This window comes from Calonectris borealis, chromosome 7 (assembly GCF_964195595.1).
Source record: "Calonectris borealis chromosome 7, bCalBor7.hap1.2, whole genome shotgun sequence".
NCBI classification, from domain to species: Eukaryota; Metazoa; Chordata; class Aves; order Procellariiformes; family Procellariidae; genus Calonectris; species Calonectris borealis.
The window spans coordinates 3,647,801-3,664,448 of NC_134318.1; the positions used below are offsets into that span (position 1 = coordinate 3,647,801).

The window sequence follows — 16,648 nt, forward strand, 5'->3', positions numbered from 1 at the left end:
TTTAAGTATTTGCTATCGTCTGAGCTTACTTAACTAGTGATGTCAGCTTACTAGTTATGCCTTCGCTGTGAAGACTGTGTGAAAGAAATATAGGTGAAAACTTGAATTTTACTTGAAGGGATGGCTGTACTTTGGAAAAAATACTTCTGATGAACTAATAAGACGTGTTCATGGTACATGTTCATGATAGGGCACTGGGATGCTGTTGGATATTTTAGGCCAAAAAAAAAAAAAAACCACCCAACCTGTGTTTCATTCATTATTTTCACATTCACTACATGGTTTTTTAAATTTTTTCAATTACCAGTATTTTTGCCATTCACACCTTTTTACCTTGTGTGACAATCGGACATCACACTGAATACAAACCATCCTGAAATGGCCAGGCTGGCTGAAATCGCCTACGTTTGTTCACCTAGATAGAAAGCACCTACTTTACAAGATAGTATTTTCCTGCTCTTAGTGAATTTACTGGGATTTTTCCGAGTTTTTATTGACTCGATACCAACCCTCATCATCATCAGCCAGTACAGCAGGAGACCATCCTTTTCAGAGTCCCCCTCCCACACCCTGTTGAATAATATTCATTTCTTCTTCTAGGACAGAGCTCATCTAAAAATCAATTAAACCCCCTATTTTGCAGAAGACAGTAAAAAACCAGAAAAATAGAGATCCCATTCATATGAATTGTCTCTTCCACTCTGAAGAGAGTGGAAGACTAATTTTTTTTTACAGAAATCTCTCATACTAAAGCTATAGGTCATTCTTTCCCGTCAGCTCGATTGTAAAATTAAGAACGCTTCTCAAAAAGGAGTTTCTGTCTTGAAAATGAGAAGAGGCTTTAAATGATGTGATGCATTCACTTAGTTCTGCAATGGGATTTGAGAAGAAAAATTTGAATTCGCGCTTTGGGAGTTTTACATCCTGCAAATGTGGTTAGGGATAAAAAACTCATTAACCAGGGTGTTTGTGAACTAAAGGGCCAGCAAATAAAAGCAAAGTCATTTCTTGGATTTTTATTTGTGAGAATATTTGTAAGTATTTTGCTGAAAGTCTTTTTGCTCATCTCTGTTTCCTGAAGTGAAAGGGGATGTGGGGATGAAATTTATTGCAATTACTCTCTGGGAAAAAAGAATAAATACAAGTGCAGAGGTCTTTAGAGCAGATTTGTTTAATTAAACTGTTTCTCTAAGGAGAAACTATTGGAAACTGTATATGTATGCAAACATTTATAGTTAATGCAAACGTCTAAGCCACATTTGAGATGAAAATCTGCTCCATTGGGGTTCTGCGCATCCAATTCACATGATCCTGTTTTCTTTGAGCATCTGCGCTTTATGCAATGGTAATCTGTTACGTTTGGTTTTACAGCGGGACTTTGCTTCTGAAATATATGGTGTAGTGTATGGTGCATAACATAGAAGTCTTGGAATTTATCAGAGACCTGAAAACTAAAGTTGGAGAAAATCATTCACAATGTCCAGGATTGGTGCACGTTCAATCATTAGGATATAACAGACTGGGTTCTAGAAAACCTCTCAAGGTCAAGGAGAAATCTGTCACGTACTTTGGGAGTAGGATGAAACCGTAATGAATTTTGCTGTAACTGAAATAGGATAATGTGCTAAAATTTTCCCCGGATCGCTCGGTGTCATAGGCAATGATGTGTCCCAGGTTACCATGAACTGACCCCCTATTTCTGCCTGCTTTCAGCCTGCATTGATTTCTTCTCATCTCACAGTTGCTTTTCGGCGGTCTTTCTAAAAGCCCGTGTACTACAGCTCAAATTTCAGATATTTTGGATCATTTCAGTGCATGCTTAGTCCATTGTCCGGCGGATGAGTTTTATGTTACTGTTTTGAAGTGTGTACCCATTTTCATGCTTTCTCATGAATGAATTCGTTTTCCTCTGCAGTCACAACAGGTTTTTCAAATTTTGACATTTTGCTAATTACATTTTCCCCTTGTCTTGTTTTTTCCAGCTCTCGTAAATGTGAAACTTTGGGCTATTGATCGGCAATGTTTTCAAACAATAATGATGAGGACAGGCCTCATCAAGCATACTGAGTATATGGAATTTTTAAAAAGGTATGACACTTGTTTATTTTATCCAAAAATACAGTGAAACTGCCGTCCTCATCTTTTGACTTTTTTGTGAGTGCAGTATTTGATTTGTTTCCTTCTCATCTCTTTTTTTTTTTCCTTCATTTGCTGTGTAACTATCTGTAAGCCGTATCCTCCAGCCGAAAGGAGGGTGAGCCCCAGGAGGAGTCTTGCTGTGGTTTAATTTCATTCCCATTGGGAGTTATTGATTGGCAAGGAGTCACGCAGCCGAGGTGTAAGACAAAGCTTTAATATGAGTCACTTGAAGCGTACCTTATTAAAGAAAATACCCATTTATAAAAAAAAAACCACCACTCTCCCTAGGGAAAAATCTGGTTTGTAAACTGTTGTAGAAAGAAGCAAGTCCATTTAAAATGTGTTCTTGTGCTTCTAGAAGTAAAATGCGAGTTTCTAGAGAAGCAAAAACTTTAGGTTGCTGTAAAATACAGGTTAGAAGAGTAACAAGAAAGACATAAAGCCAAGTCTTTCACTCCTTAAATTTGACTCCCTCAAACTTTCCTTCGGTTCTTGCTGCCGTCTCAAACTGGAACAAATCCTCCCTACCAAAGCGATATCTAATACCATAGCAGTGAGGAATGGGCATTGTTTCATGTCAGCCAAATAATCCCGAATAGAAGCATAACGTCACCGAATTGTAAAGAAAAAAATTGCCCAGGTCAGTGTGATACTGTAAGTAATCCCATCATTCCTAAGATGTTACTACACCAGGCTTGTCCCGGATCAAAACATTCCCCGCTGCATCATTTCCCCCCCAAACCGACAACCCCTCGCTGCGCAGAAGCAGCGCAAGGGGTACAATTATACCCGAGAGATGATTTCCCTTGGTGGTGGATGTGATCAAACTCCTTCAGATTTGGGCTCCTTTTCACCTCTCTCCAGGGGGAAGCTGTACTTGTTTTCTTTCTTTTTTTTTATTTTGGATGCGGCTAATTTTCAATGGAGGGAAATGCTTTAGCAATTATTGCTTCATTTCCAGAAGTTGCTTCTTTTTTCCAAAGAGAGTTTTTCAGGGAAAAGTGCTGTTATAAGATCTAGAAGATCTTACAGTTTGCAAACTAGTGACCTGAGTAATGATACACCCTTTAAAAAGGATATTTTAGATGAAAAATTAATCCCACGCAGCCATATCAGATGACAGGTAGCAGGTCTCCCTAATACGGGCGTTCGAATTTTTACCCTGCCGTGTCACATGCTTGATCTACTTTTGTTTCTGACCTGCTTTTTTATGGGTTTTCAAATACAAGACTTGTAAAATTGGAAAAACATGCACAGTGCATTCACTTCACATTCAGGAACATAAACTCAAGGAGTAGCCTATATTCATTCAACTTTATATTAGTTTTTCTCCAGTTAGTATTGGAGGAAGAAGGGACTTAGAAAAAAATATAATAATAATATATAAAAATAGCTAGTATTTAATATATATAATATATAAAATACCTATAGAAAAATAATATATAAATATATATACACTAACTCAATCTCTGTGATGATATTGTCAGGGAGTCACAAAATCGGGCTGTCCCACAGCCCACAGTCCTGTGGTCCCCAGGCAAGCCTTTAGGGGCAGGGCAAGCGGAGCCAAGGAAGGTGGTCCCGTGGGACCGATACCGGGCACGAGTGTGGCTGTGCCGCAGCTCAGCCAGGACCCCGGGTGAGGAATTAACGAAGGTGGGCACCGTTAGCCGCTTGATCTGGGAGCAGAGACCTGCCCTACTCGCTACACTGGTTCTTGGCTGGGTTGACATCCCACCTCCTGGCCTCTCCTCGTGGCCTGGAGTTTCACCTGTGATTATTTTCAGTCATAAAATAATAATAATGATAATAATAATGATAATAATAATGATAATAAATTAATGAAACTCAAATAATTGGCCAGGCAGCATGGCCTCTGATGAGGACGAGGTGTTTCCCTGGAGAGGAGCGGGAGCTCCATGGAGATGTTCTGCTGCTCAGAGATGACATGAAAGTGTAGTCATCAAAGTCTAGCTTTCTCCAGCTGTCTCAGTTTATGGTTACAAGCAAACTCAGGAGAGAAAACAAAACCTGTTGCCATACTGAAAGGGTTTCAAAAATCATAAATTCAAACGTTAACAAGCGTTGGCCTTTCTTGCGTGCTGGTGAATGAAACCAAAAAATGAATGTAAGATCAGTTCTGGGGGTTAGAACCTCTGGCTCTTTTTCAAACCAGAAGCTACGCACGCATTAAGCTCTTAAGCTTTGAGCTTTAATAGAGATTTTCTAGAAGATTGTCAAGATTAATTTGGATGCAGATTCCACAGAGCCTGCCCAGCTTTGATTTTAAAGCAAATAGCATGAGGAGGAAACCGAGAAGCGTTTTCTCACACTGTCTGAGCTTCTTGGACACAGCCTATTACAGTGTGTCGGGCCGCGTATTAATGCTCATTAGAAAGGCCTAAGGGAAGCAAATATTTTTTTCTTTAAATCTTAGAGTTTGAATTTAGGAAAAGATTTCTTTCTGCACCACAATTGTAGCAGATAGCTGTAGGAAGGTCATTACAAAATGGTGTCTAGCCATCGTGTCTTCCAGTTGGGCTCTGCGCATCAATAGCTATCTCAAGCTCAATTTAAATTCCATTTATTACATTAAATGCTCATTTTTAAGGATGCTTTCCTTCTAAATCTTTTTAAGGAAAAAATAGGTTAAATCTTGAAAACAAGAGGTACGTCAATTGTTGACCTTATTCTTTGTTCCTTTTTTTTTTTCTTTCCTATATTAATAAGTGAACGAAAATGCTGTTGTTAAGAAATCAAATGGAATAGAAACAAAGGTTTAAATGGAACCTGTTCACAGAAAAGTCAGTGGGTTGGACAGCATGATTTTCTTGCTGACATTGGTCTAAAAAAGTTACCCTTTCTAATCTTGTCATTAGTCACAGTAACATAATGGTCATTGTCTTCAATAACGTATTTTCACCTATGAACAAAATACAATAGAAATTAAGTTTTTGGGGGTGAAGTAAGACTACTCATATGTTCTCATTTATCTTGCTGAAAAAAAGTGCAGTCTGAGCACTGGTATCACCGGGGCTCGTTGTGGACCTTATACGAAATATTGTCCCACAACCGGTGTTGTGATTTTGCCATGTTTTTCCACAGGAGGAACATATTGATGACACAAGTCAGCTACCGTTTGCTTAATTTCACCCTTTTATGTCCAGAGGTTGTGTAGTCCAGTCCTTTCTTCTGAATGCCGTAAGAAAACCATAAAAAGTATGTTTCCTGGTTAAGAAGTCCAGGTCTATCTTCCTAATGGGTCCTGGGCCAGACGGCTGTCTCCTGGCTTGCTCCAAGGAGTAGTAGTACCATAGTTTTCATGGGCTTCTAACACTGGAGATAACTCTTCTGACTTTATATAAATCAACTGCAATATACTGGAGTAAGGAGCAAGTGAACATCCTCTTTTTCATAGTATTTATGAGGAACCGGTCTGTGTATCCCTTTCTCCTGCTTGTAAAGTCCACGGATGATCCTTGAAGTGATCAAAAGATGGCCTCATTCCCTAGCAGCACCTGCTTCAAGTAAGGGATGGAAAATCCAGACTATTTTTTGATCCCTGTGTATATGTTGAATGACAAATCATAGCAATGATTTCCTTTGAAACACAAATTTTCGGTAGCTCGTTATGTGGCTAAATCAATGCTAGATCAAGCTACTTCGTAGTGCAGCTAACAGTAAAAAGTTAAAATGTAATACTGTGCTGTAGATTTTGTAACTCCCTATGGTATAGGGTTTTTTGCTGAGCATTTCTTTAGTTTTTACCCAACTTGGTGCTTTCTGCATATCATTGAATATACTTGCCCTTACACAAGCAAGAGGGAGCGTCATTCTGCAGTGGAGGTTACGGCTATGCTAAAATCAACTGTACATCCCACTGCAATGTTCATTGTTACGACGTTAGAATGATTTCCTTCTCAAGCCTGTACTAAAAATAATTCCATTTCAGCAAGATCAGAATATTTCAGTTAAGGAAACAGCTATTTGTAAAATAACTTTGTCCAGGAAATAGAAGATGGAAAAAAGCCTTATGCTGTGGCAAGTGTAATAATTTCCTGCTAAATCATAAAAGTTTAAAAACCAGAATGCCTTGGAAGAGTAAATACTGTCTTTTTTTACAACTTCCTAAATGTTCCATAAAAAGAGTCCTCATGTTCCAGTCCACCGTGTAAACTCTGATTCATCCACGACCCTGGAACAGATCAGGAGAACAAATGATGAATACTCTGTGCTGCCTCGGAGGCAGATCTACCTTTAAAAGTGGAAACTTTAAAGGAGGTTCACACATATGCGCACAATCTTGAATCTTACAAATAAAAATTCAGTCGTGCTAATAGAAAGAAAATCAAAGTATCTTGTTAGCCCAAGCTTTGAACTTAATGTTCATGTCAAAAACTTCCACCTGGCTGAAGAAGTGCTCACTCTTCAGCCTTTACCGTTTTGTCGTAGCGCTCTGGCTTCATCTTGAGTCTCGTTGACAGTTTTATCCGACTCCAAACTGACTTAAGTGGGAAGCTGTGATCTGGGCAGACACGGCAGAACTGAGCTGGTTGTCTCTAAGAAATGGGAGTTTATGCACTCGCGGCTTGTCTGCCCGGGGAATTAGGCTGGTAAAGTTTTTTGCGTGTAGCCACGTATTTAATTGTGGCGACATGTACTGAAATCGGTCAAGGTGAGTAGTGTGATGTTTTTAGAGCAAAGGTTTTGCGTTTCATGCGAGTCGATTGTCAGTGAGAGGAAGACAAATACAAAAATGTGTGAAGCTTTATTAAATGAGTGTGTCTTTGAAAAATTGCCTGCGGTTTTGCATGAAATGCTTCCTAAAGTGCATCTTAGGGTGAAATTATACTGGATAGAAGTGGGAGAAAAATGAAGAGAGTAAGGCAAAGGGAGGAGACACTTTGGAAAAAGAGAGTTGGAGATTGATGGTGAGTTGGTGAAGTATATATGTTAAGATTGTTTCAGCTGACTAAATCTGCAAAATGGGGTTTGGCTTAAAGGAGACAAATTTTGCGGAGCGCTGGAACGTAGACAAAGCAAACAGAGGGGATAGCAGAGAAAGAGGAAAAGGGAAGTTATTTCTGTAAGGCAAATAAATGCATCTATTCTTAATGCAAAGCTAAATAGAAGAACAGATGTATTGGTTTAAACTAGGACCCCATCTTGACCGGCATCCTTTTCATCCCAAGATGTGGCTTGAGCCCAAAATGGAGAGGACCATCCCCACTAGGATGGGGGTCCAAGGCTTTGAAGGCGAAGAGCGTCATCTTGAAGGGTGTTCAGAACCACAAGATCTGGCCATCACCCACCTTTAGGATGTCCAAATTTTCAAAGGCAGTCCAAGGAGTGTCTCTAGGAGGAACAAGCTGGATTATTACGTCATGATCGGGTTCCGTCTGACCTCAGAGGCAACCAAGAAATCTGTCAAGTTACCTCGCTTTTACTTCCACTGTTGCTGTCCAGGCTGACGAACACCAGATCAAACCTGTGATCCATGAACCGTGCTATTGACACGGTGACAAGAAAGCTTATGTCCAGATTATGATCTGCTGGATGGCGCCAGGAAGGCTGGAAACATCCAAACAGCATCTCCCAAGAGCGGTAGGTGAGATGGCCAAACTTGAAAATCGGCTCACCTTCCTCTACCGTGCCCCATACTGACCATAATAAGAAGCCCAGGAAAGGGTAAAACTAGGGAGAGGTAATAGATGCGTAATTTGACTGCTTTGCAGCTGAGCTGGCTTTCTGAATCCTGTCTGTGGAAAGCTCTGAATCGTTTCTTTCTTCTGAAGCATTCACACATGACATTTTTCAGCCCTCTCTTCCCTGTTAGCATAACTCAAGCGAGGCGGATCGTATGCCACCCACAATTTTACTCCAATTTGCAGAGCTGTCAAGTAGTATCTTCCTTTCTCCCTGAAGATGCACTGTTCCTTCTAGCGCCTCACGCTGCGCGATCCGCTAAGAGAGGGAAGATTGAATGACTGGTCTGCATTAGAGCATGTCTGTTAAGTGGCAATTTTAGCTGGAAAGCATAAGTGGACAGAGTCTTTCCACATCACGAGAAGGGCCGGCTTTGAAGAGGGCACCTGGAAACAATGGGGACTCTTCCAGAGCAGATGTCCACCTAGGTCGTTCTTGGCTGAGGTCTACAGCCACCTTGAGTCCACCGTGAGGGTTAAAATTATCCTTTTTTTGTAATTGTGAGCAAAAGGATACGCAAGAGGGACTATCAAGCAGGCAGAAAATCAACTCAACTTTCAGCACAATTAGTGCAGGAAGATTTACTGGTGTTACAGGACTCCTTACTGATCCTCAAAATGAAGAATGAATTCATACTTGTAGGCAACATATCAAAACCAATTTCTATATGCTGTCCCTTTCGGTTGTTCTGGTGGTTTTTTTAAGGTGAGGTGGAAGTACAGCTTAGCCCCTGACTCTCTGTAGGTCATGTTAAACTCACCGTGCCATGAGGAGCTACACTGAGCTTTAGTGGGAAGGCTAAGGTGGCGTGAGGGGGTTTGCAAGACTGAAACTTTAGTCTTCTGAAGCCTGGTTAGATAAATCGCGTGTTAACTCTTCTGCCTTTTGGTTGGATAAATCATGCGTTACAGCTAGCGTTGGGGAAAACAGACGTTTTAGAAAGCCACGCGTACCACCACTAGCTTTGTGTTTCTCAGCTTGGATTTCTCACCGTTAACGACAAACCTGAGCGCGCAGAGAGCCACCTCCCAGGCTCTAATTCATGTAAGCTGCCACAAATCCGTGTGTGCGTCAACAGGGTGCAGCTAATGGTCTGCCAAGGACCACCGAGCCCCCCCCAGGTAAAAGCAAGAGGGAGCAACAGCGGCTTGGAGACAGGCGGTCGGCGGAGGTGGACGCAGCGGGGAAGAGCGTTAATGAGTTACCACAGCAGGGGAGGACGGCGGCAGCCTCCGGGATGCAAACCGGAGAGTAAATAAGATGTCAGGAAGCAAATTAGGAGTGACCTAAAGGTAGAAAGAAGGAAAAGGCTGCTGTATTTCCTCGGGCAGGCGTGGGAAGGATTCAGGGGTGGCTTTGTGTGGGAAGCTGAGTGTAAGGCTGCAGACTTCAATTGCTTCAAGTGAAGATACCCAGGGTGCCCACAGGAGCTCTCAGGAGGTCCTTGCACCTCCCGGGCTCATGCATAAAGTATGAAGACAGCCTGCGATACAGGTTTTGTGGTAGTTCAGTAGCCCTGCGTGGAATAAAAGCCATGTTTCGGCTTTGGAAGTTGCACAAAATCTTGTCTGTCTGGTCTGTTTGTTCTTTACCACATTGCTTTAAATTCAGTTTGTGCTGGGGACATTTGAGGATATCTCGAAGGAAGTTTCTGTTTGCGGGCAGCTGAGCACGAGGAGTTGGTTCCACCGCCCCACAGTGCGCAGGCAGGCGCTGAAGCAGAACTGAAATGATGTGTCACGGGATGAAACTGTCTATTTTTCTTCTACAAGAAAAATAGTCTTTCTCATCTTTCGGTGGAGAGAAGGCCAAGTTAAGATTTTTTTAAAATACTTTTTGTAACGCATTATTTCGGTAGCCACAATCTAGCCTCCGTAATCCCTTGTGAATGCTGTTAATGCATGTGAAGGGGCTGGGGCAGATATTTTCTAAGTAACAGAAGCTTAATATTGACCAAGCATGTTTTAATCTAAGGAAAATTTTTATTGGAGGCAATGCCCCATAAGGAAGAGGGAGGAGAAGTGTGAAGAAGGCGAAAGTCTCATGTTCTAGTTGATTCAGGGCATGAGGAAGCAGGAGGATATAATTGCTATTTTTTTTACATGGGAGCATTTCAATCAAGGCAGCTGCCATAACCCGATTAAGTGCATTAAGGGGGTTAAAGACAGCAGCCCCTGACCTGCTTTGAAGATAGCGTTGGTCTTGGTGTCAGCTTGGTGTATTTGAAATGTGGATTAATACAAATGGGAATCAAGTCTATATCTCATTTTAATGTCATTGAATCTTAGACTCACAGAAGGGTTTGGGTTGGAAGGGACCTTAAAGGTCATCCAGTCCAACCCCCTGCCGTGGGCAGGGACATCTTCAACTGGATCAAGTTGCTCAGAGCCCCGTCCAACCTGACCTTGAACACTTCCAGCGACGGGGCATCCACAACTTCTCTGGGCAACCTCTGCCAGTGTCTCACCACCCTCATCGTAGAACATTTCTTCCTTACGTCCAATCTAAACCTGCCCTCTTTGCACAGACCTATTCCTTTGTGCTCCGAAGGGGGAATCGCAGCAAGTCTCAATGGGGCGTGCTGTGATTTCCCTTTTGCCACTGCTGCCCATCTGCAATTTGGCAGGAAATAATTTACCCGAGGCAGGTGACAGACAGTGACTTTGCTCCTAACGTCCATCCGTGGGGCACTTTAGGGCTTTGCAGAAATGAGGAGTTGATACGTCTAGTGGGAAACAGCCAGTTGCAGGGACCAGGGGGTGCAGAAATGGAAACCGCAGGCTGTGTGACGGAGGCCACAGGTGGTAGCAGTAATAAGATGTCTGCGGATGGTGAGGATCTTGAAGCTTTCGACTTTCTTTGCACGTTTTTTTTTTCATTCAACTCAGAGTTTTCTTGGTGAGGTAGAATCTGATTTGCTGGTAGGGTTGCTGTACTACATGAGGTAACATCTTTACATTTCAAAGGAGAGCAAAGCCACATATGTCCTTTTTTCCCCCCATAGTGACTCTATCAGTAAGGAAAAACACCTTCAAAGATGCACACATGATCTCAACAGGCACAAGATCTCATTTTGGTTTAAATCGCTGCCTTCTCCTTTTAGGTTATTCTGTTGTAGTGCTTCCAAGTCAACATGGTCCAGGTAAAATCTGTTCGGCAGGTCCGTGCATAGCCATTTGGGCTCTTCAAGCCTATTTGCATAGAAAGAAAAGAGAAAGACAATTCCTTCGTCCCTAAATGTTAAAAGGTAATAGCGATGAAGCTTTGTAACCTTGCGTAGAAAGAAGGAAGGAAAGGGCATGCAGGAAGGTGGTTGCAGGGGTAAAACACAACAACAAAAGTAATCAGCTGTGTCAGCCATCCTGCCATCTAAGTTGGAAGAGAGAAATTTTTGTTTTTAAATAAACAGAAAAAACAAGAAGCAGCTGAAAACGAAAGAAATTTCATTATTCAGATCAATCAAACTACCCTTATTCGTTACACGACGAGCCTCACAAAGCAGATGCTCTCAGGAAGACCGATGGAGTGTCTTGTTCTTTAGTTTAAGAAAAAAACTAATTTGAAACACTGTCCAGCAGCAGCTCCAAAATGGTTTTATTGCAGCTTTCCCGGAGGTAAATGCAAGGACGAGCTGTGCTTCTCTTTTGTAAAACTTGCTGAAGATAACCAGCCTAGGAGCTGTGGGAAGCAAACAGGCAAGGGGGTCGGTGTCTGCGGGGAAGGCAGAGACGGCAAAAAACGCAAGTCAAGCCAGAATAAGGCCACGACTATCAATGAATTAATCCGTTCTGTACGGTCAGTTAACAGAAGAGCTTTTCTTGGTGATGTTTTGTACTTCTTCTTGCAGCATTATATGGAGGCTAGAGCTCCAGGGACGCTTGTGTTTCTGGAGTGGTGTAGCCCCGTGCCTGCTGATTAATCGAGCAGGCGAGGTGTTGTCAGGAATTAAATCTTGGACTCTTTCTTCTTGGGTGGTTGGCTGTTAGCCTTTAAAATTAATGGTGTTGATTTTTATTTTTAATTTTCAAATCCCTTTTTTTTAGGGTGAATGCTGTCTTTTTTGTTTGTCATCAGTTATCGTTTCTTCCCACGATGAGAATCACGTTTTACTTTTCGAGAGTCTGATCTCAGGTACGGATCAATCAGCAGGATGTAATTACTGGTAAACCAGGTGGTTTTCTACTGATACAAACGGGACCAGAGTCTGGTCCTCTGTTGTTGCAGTGGTGCTTCAGAGCCGTCAGGGATAGTTACATCTCGCATCCTGCCTGTTTGGAGAAAGATAACTCGTGTTGGTAATTCTGCATCAGGTCAAAACCAATCCTGGCTCGCTGCCTAATTAGTAGTTGCTGTCATGATTCGGAGGACAGCGGCTTCCTGAGCTCCGGTGCAAACCGGGCTGAGAAAGGACTTAGACGTTTGTGTTTTCTGCAGCAGCGAAGAAATCAAGCTCTTCACAGCTTGATGCAGAATATTAGGCATAACTGGAGATTTATGAAGGTGTTAGGGTTTGTTTGAAATAATTCATCCCTACCCAATTAACATTTTGTATTGTAATACTTTGTGGATGTTTGTGGCTATATATACCAAGAAGATTGTTTTCCATTGCTTGCTAAAATATAGTGAAGAGTAGACTGATTAAGATTTGGGGTTTACACTGCAAATATTGAAGTAGATTAAATTATTAGATATTATTATTATTTTATTCTGATCGCATTACAGTGTGACTTAACTCTGGAAAGGTAGCATGATCTCCAAGTCAAGATCTGCAGCGCTTAGCTCCATCCTGGACAGCCTTGGATGGCTTCATTGGGGCTTCCCTTGCCAAGAGATGAGCTGAGGAGGCGGCCCAGAATAACTGGGCAAGACTTGTTAGGCTGTTATTTTGCAGATGCTATATGGTGATCTCCAGGCCTTTGATTTATCAACTATTTAAAATGCCCAGGTTAGTCATTCACGCCCTAGCTGCGGCAGAATGGAGCTGAACAGTGATGCTTGGTATTAAAGCATTAGAGATGGATGAATTGTGACGAATGAGACATTTTGGAGGTTTTTCAAAGCATGGTTTATGCTTCATGTTTATGTTTTGTTTCAAGATGAGCAGCAGTTGTGACTTGCAGTGGATGGATTAAGTAGAGAGACGTTCTGCAGAGGTGTAGAGAGATGGGAATAGGCAGTCTCTGATCTTGTAAAATAGAAGATACCCCTGATGTCATCGCGGGAACTAGAAGATACCCCTGATACTCGACCTGTTTGGTGGTGAAGCAGTGTAGGGTGGCAGTTCAGCCCAACCTGAACCAAAACCACCCGTGGGCTCCCAGAGATACTCAGCTGTCCAAAGAAGCCCATTGGGAACAGTCCCAGTTTGGGATCCCATAGCAAAAGAGTGGAAGAGAGAGATAAAAGACAAAACAGCATTGAGATGAAAAGTGGTGTTTAGGAGATAAACTGAAGTCAACAGGCAGCTGCTGAAGCATTACTAACATTAATGCCTCTGTCTTTCGGGATATCTAAGGAAGGGTGGTGGTGATGAAGTAGGAACTATAAAAAAGTAAAGCATAGACGTGTGATAACAGAAGCAAAAGGACACGAGAAAAAATACAGAACTAATAGTGCTAACGGCCATGCAAGAGGAAAAAACTAATAGTCATCATCACATTGGTCCCAGTCTGGTAATGCTGTCTAAAGAAGGAAAAATGGATAGGAAATGGTAGAAATACGCAGTAATACAACTGTTCAGTATGTTGGTGATGAAGTTCAACAGCTGTTAGAATTAATTATTTTAAAATCAGCAAGTCTAGGTAGCTTGCATCAAAGAAATATTTTAAGAGTTGTTGAGGGTGGGGTTTTGGTCATTAACACTGCTTTTAATGAATCTTGCAACAGCTCAGAGGTTCCAGATGTGGAAGGCAGAGTTTATGTCAGGCTGCTGTTGATGAAACGGGCTGATACTGATCGTGGACAAAATATATAGCAACTGAAATGGGATTCAGATCGTAAAAGAAGATGATAGGATTGTGAGAAACAGTGTGCTTGTGGGAAGTCAGCCTGGGGAAATTTTTTTCTGGTCTTCTATTGTGGAAACATATCTGGATGATAAGCGTGGAAGCATTGACATTCTGTAATCAGACGTCTGTGAGGAGGTTGACCTGGTACGAAGCAGCTGAAAGCTGGCTTAGAAAAGGGTTGGAGGGTCTGCGTCAGTGGTTGGAAATTAAACCGATGCAATGCTAGGCCAAAAAAGATTGAAGCGGTCCTTGGACCGACAGTCGAAACCAGGACAGTTGCATGAGCTTGCGTATGGTGTGCTCTCTGCAGCTGCAAGGTCTCACCCAAGTCAGGCGTCCGCAATTCGGGGGGGACACAGAGAGGTCCATTGCATAGAGTTGAGAGAAGAGCCATGGGCATGGGCATGGGATTAGAAAAGATGCTTGATCCTGAGGGTCGCAAGGAGCTCCGTACCTCTAGTCTAACCGCTAGAGAAGACAAGGGAGTAACACGGAATAACACATTTATACGAGTCTTTGCAGGGAGAAGTCTTTAATAAAAGGTTCTTAAAAAAAGGAAGGAATGTGGCCAGAAGTTGAGCTAGGATAGCAATAAGCCTGGTGTTATGACAAAGGTAATTCTGAAGTATTGAAACAATATGAAAAAGATTATGATGGATTGTATCATGCATTTCAAAATCAAGTTTTAATATTTTTCTAAAAGTTGTGTTCTGCTTTAAGCAATTAGTTCAAAAAGTTCTGTGTTGCACCAGGAATCAGAGTACACGGTTTATTATCTGACTTTTCTAATTTCCTGATCTGTTACTTGTAATTGAACTGATACCCACTGAGAGCGATTCATGCAAGGATTGATACTAATTTTGAAGTTTAGGAGGAATCACAGAACACTTAATCCTGCGGCCTTTATCCAGGCGGAATGCTATGGTCTTTACTCCTTTATTTATAAAACAATACTGATGCGGTTTACTGGCAATGTAGAAAATAGCAAGGGGTGTGATGCTCGTCCATTTATCTTCTCTTATGGCCGCAGATGTTCCAGGTTTGTCATGCTGCCTGTGTGCCCGTTGCTCACCAATGGTTTGACCAGGGTGGCTGAACTCTGGGCCAAGTGTCCAGAGCTCCCATCTGAAAAGGTCAAAGCCCTTCAGCTCCATTTAAGTAACAGTATCGGATTATTCATCCGTTTTTCAATGGGTTGGAAATCAAAGTGAAAGCACAAACACGGCAGATTTAGGAGGGGGTATTGCATCTGTCTGCTCTCAAGGTCTCAGCAAGGTAGACTCACCTTGCTGGGGGAAAAGCAAAGACAACATGATAGATTTGAAGGTCCAGGTCTGTTTCTTAACCTTATTTTTCAAGCATAAGTTTCCCATGACCCATTTAACTCTTCCCTTGTGGGCCCCAAAGCTGGTTTTGGAGCCCTTGGTTAGTGTGCAGCCATTTGATAGTCACAGACATTTCAGACGTCGTCCTTGGGTCTGACATGTCTCATAAAAAACCATTTATCCACCTATCCAACATGTTACCGCACCAGACAGTCCCTATTCTTGTGTCTGTTTTCATGCTCAAATTACAAATAGAGAACCTACCAAAGCACCTGACAGTCTCCTGTCCTCAAAGGAATCGTTCAGCAAAGCTCAGGAGAAGGATTGCAGCAGTGCCAGGTGTCTGCTTTAAAATATTTTGCTTTTTGACCAGGCAAAGTGAGACTGGCCTTCTCAGTGGTGGCCACTCCGAAACTTTTATATACTGGTAGAAAGGCAGTTGGAGGCTTCCAGACTTCACTTCCTTTTGCTCAGCTAATAACCACGTATTAACATATGTCAGCTCCTGTGTGAAAGGAGGATTATTATCTTCATTTTTATTATTTTTCAAATGAATGAGTAACCTGAACATTTCTTGACAGGTTACAGGCTGAAGTTTCGCTTCTGTATCTTTTTTTTTCCCCCTCTCTTCTAAGAAGAAATGCCTGAATTTCACTGCAATGTATTTGATCGCATATGGAAGCCCTCAGCTTGTTAGAAGGCTTGGGAGTAGATAACATTTTTACGTGCCTTAATTATTTAACAGATTTTCAATTACAATTGATTAAACACCTTCATCTACAAACAAAGATAAGTACTTTGATGACGCTGATAAATGTATTTGCCCAAATGAGGCAGCTTTAGAGATGCTTGCGTGGGACTGAACAGAATATCAACCTGTACCCTAAGCCAATAGATACGGAAAACTGGGCTGTAAGTAACAGCCTAGATGTTCTTCGTTAGTTATTCTGTATGCAACATGGCTTCTGGAAATCAGGGTCAGTCTATTACTGCTTTTTCTCTTTTGGTCCAAAGTGATAGTTAAATAGGCAGTGGACCAGTCACTGATTCATTACCATTCATTAATCGAAGCCCAGTGTTTTTCATCGATGTTGTTTTATTAACCATGAAAGTCCGTGGCAGAGAAATGCTCTTGCCAGCGCTCGTATGCAAGCGTTAGGTCTGGCCGGGGTCAGTCATGCCTTTGGGTTCTGTTTGCCTGGACTTCTTCTCCTTGCAAAACTGTTCATCCCCTTGAGTTGGTAATCGGAAAACCAACTGAGGTCTCCAGTGAAAAGAGAAACTTTTAGGGAATTAATGGGCTCCAAGGAAACGATGCTTATCTGCGTACAAATTGAAATCTGCTTAAAATATGTGCAATGTTAGGGAAAGTAGTAGTAGAAGTGCCTTTTTTTCCACAGCTGGTGGAAAAGTTTGAGTACGGACTAATTGCTAGAAGGATATCTTAGGCTTCGTGTTTGAAAACTGTGT

The 16,648-nt window shown here is 41.9% G+C and overlaps 1 protein-coding gene across 2 annotated transcripts in view; it reads left to right on the forward strand.

Annotated features, from left to right (window-relative positions):
* Positions 1–16,648, forward strand: part of PRKG1 (protein kinase cGMP-dependent 1) — a 513,502-nt gene that overhangs the window by 317,000 nt on the left and 179,854 nt on the right. For both annotated transcript variants that reach the window (XM_075154073.1, XM_075154072.1), the window contains exon 4: positions 1,983–2,088. In XM_075154073.1, the coding sequence (XP_075010174.1) occupies positions 1,983–2,088 (106 nt within the window). The remainder of the gene's footprint in view (positions 1–1,982; positions 2,089–16,648) is intronic.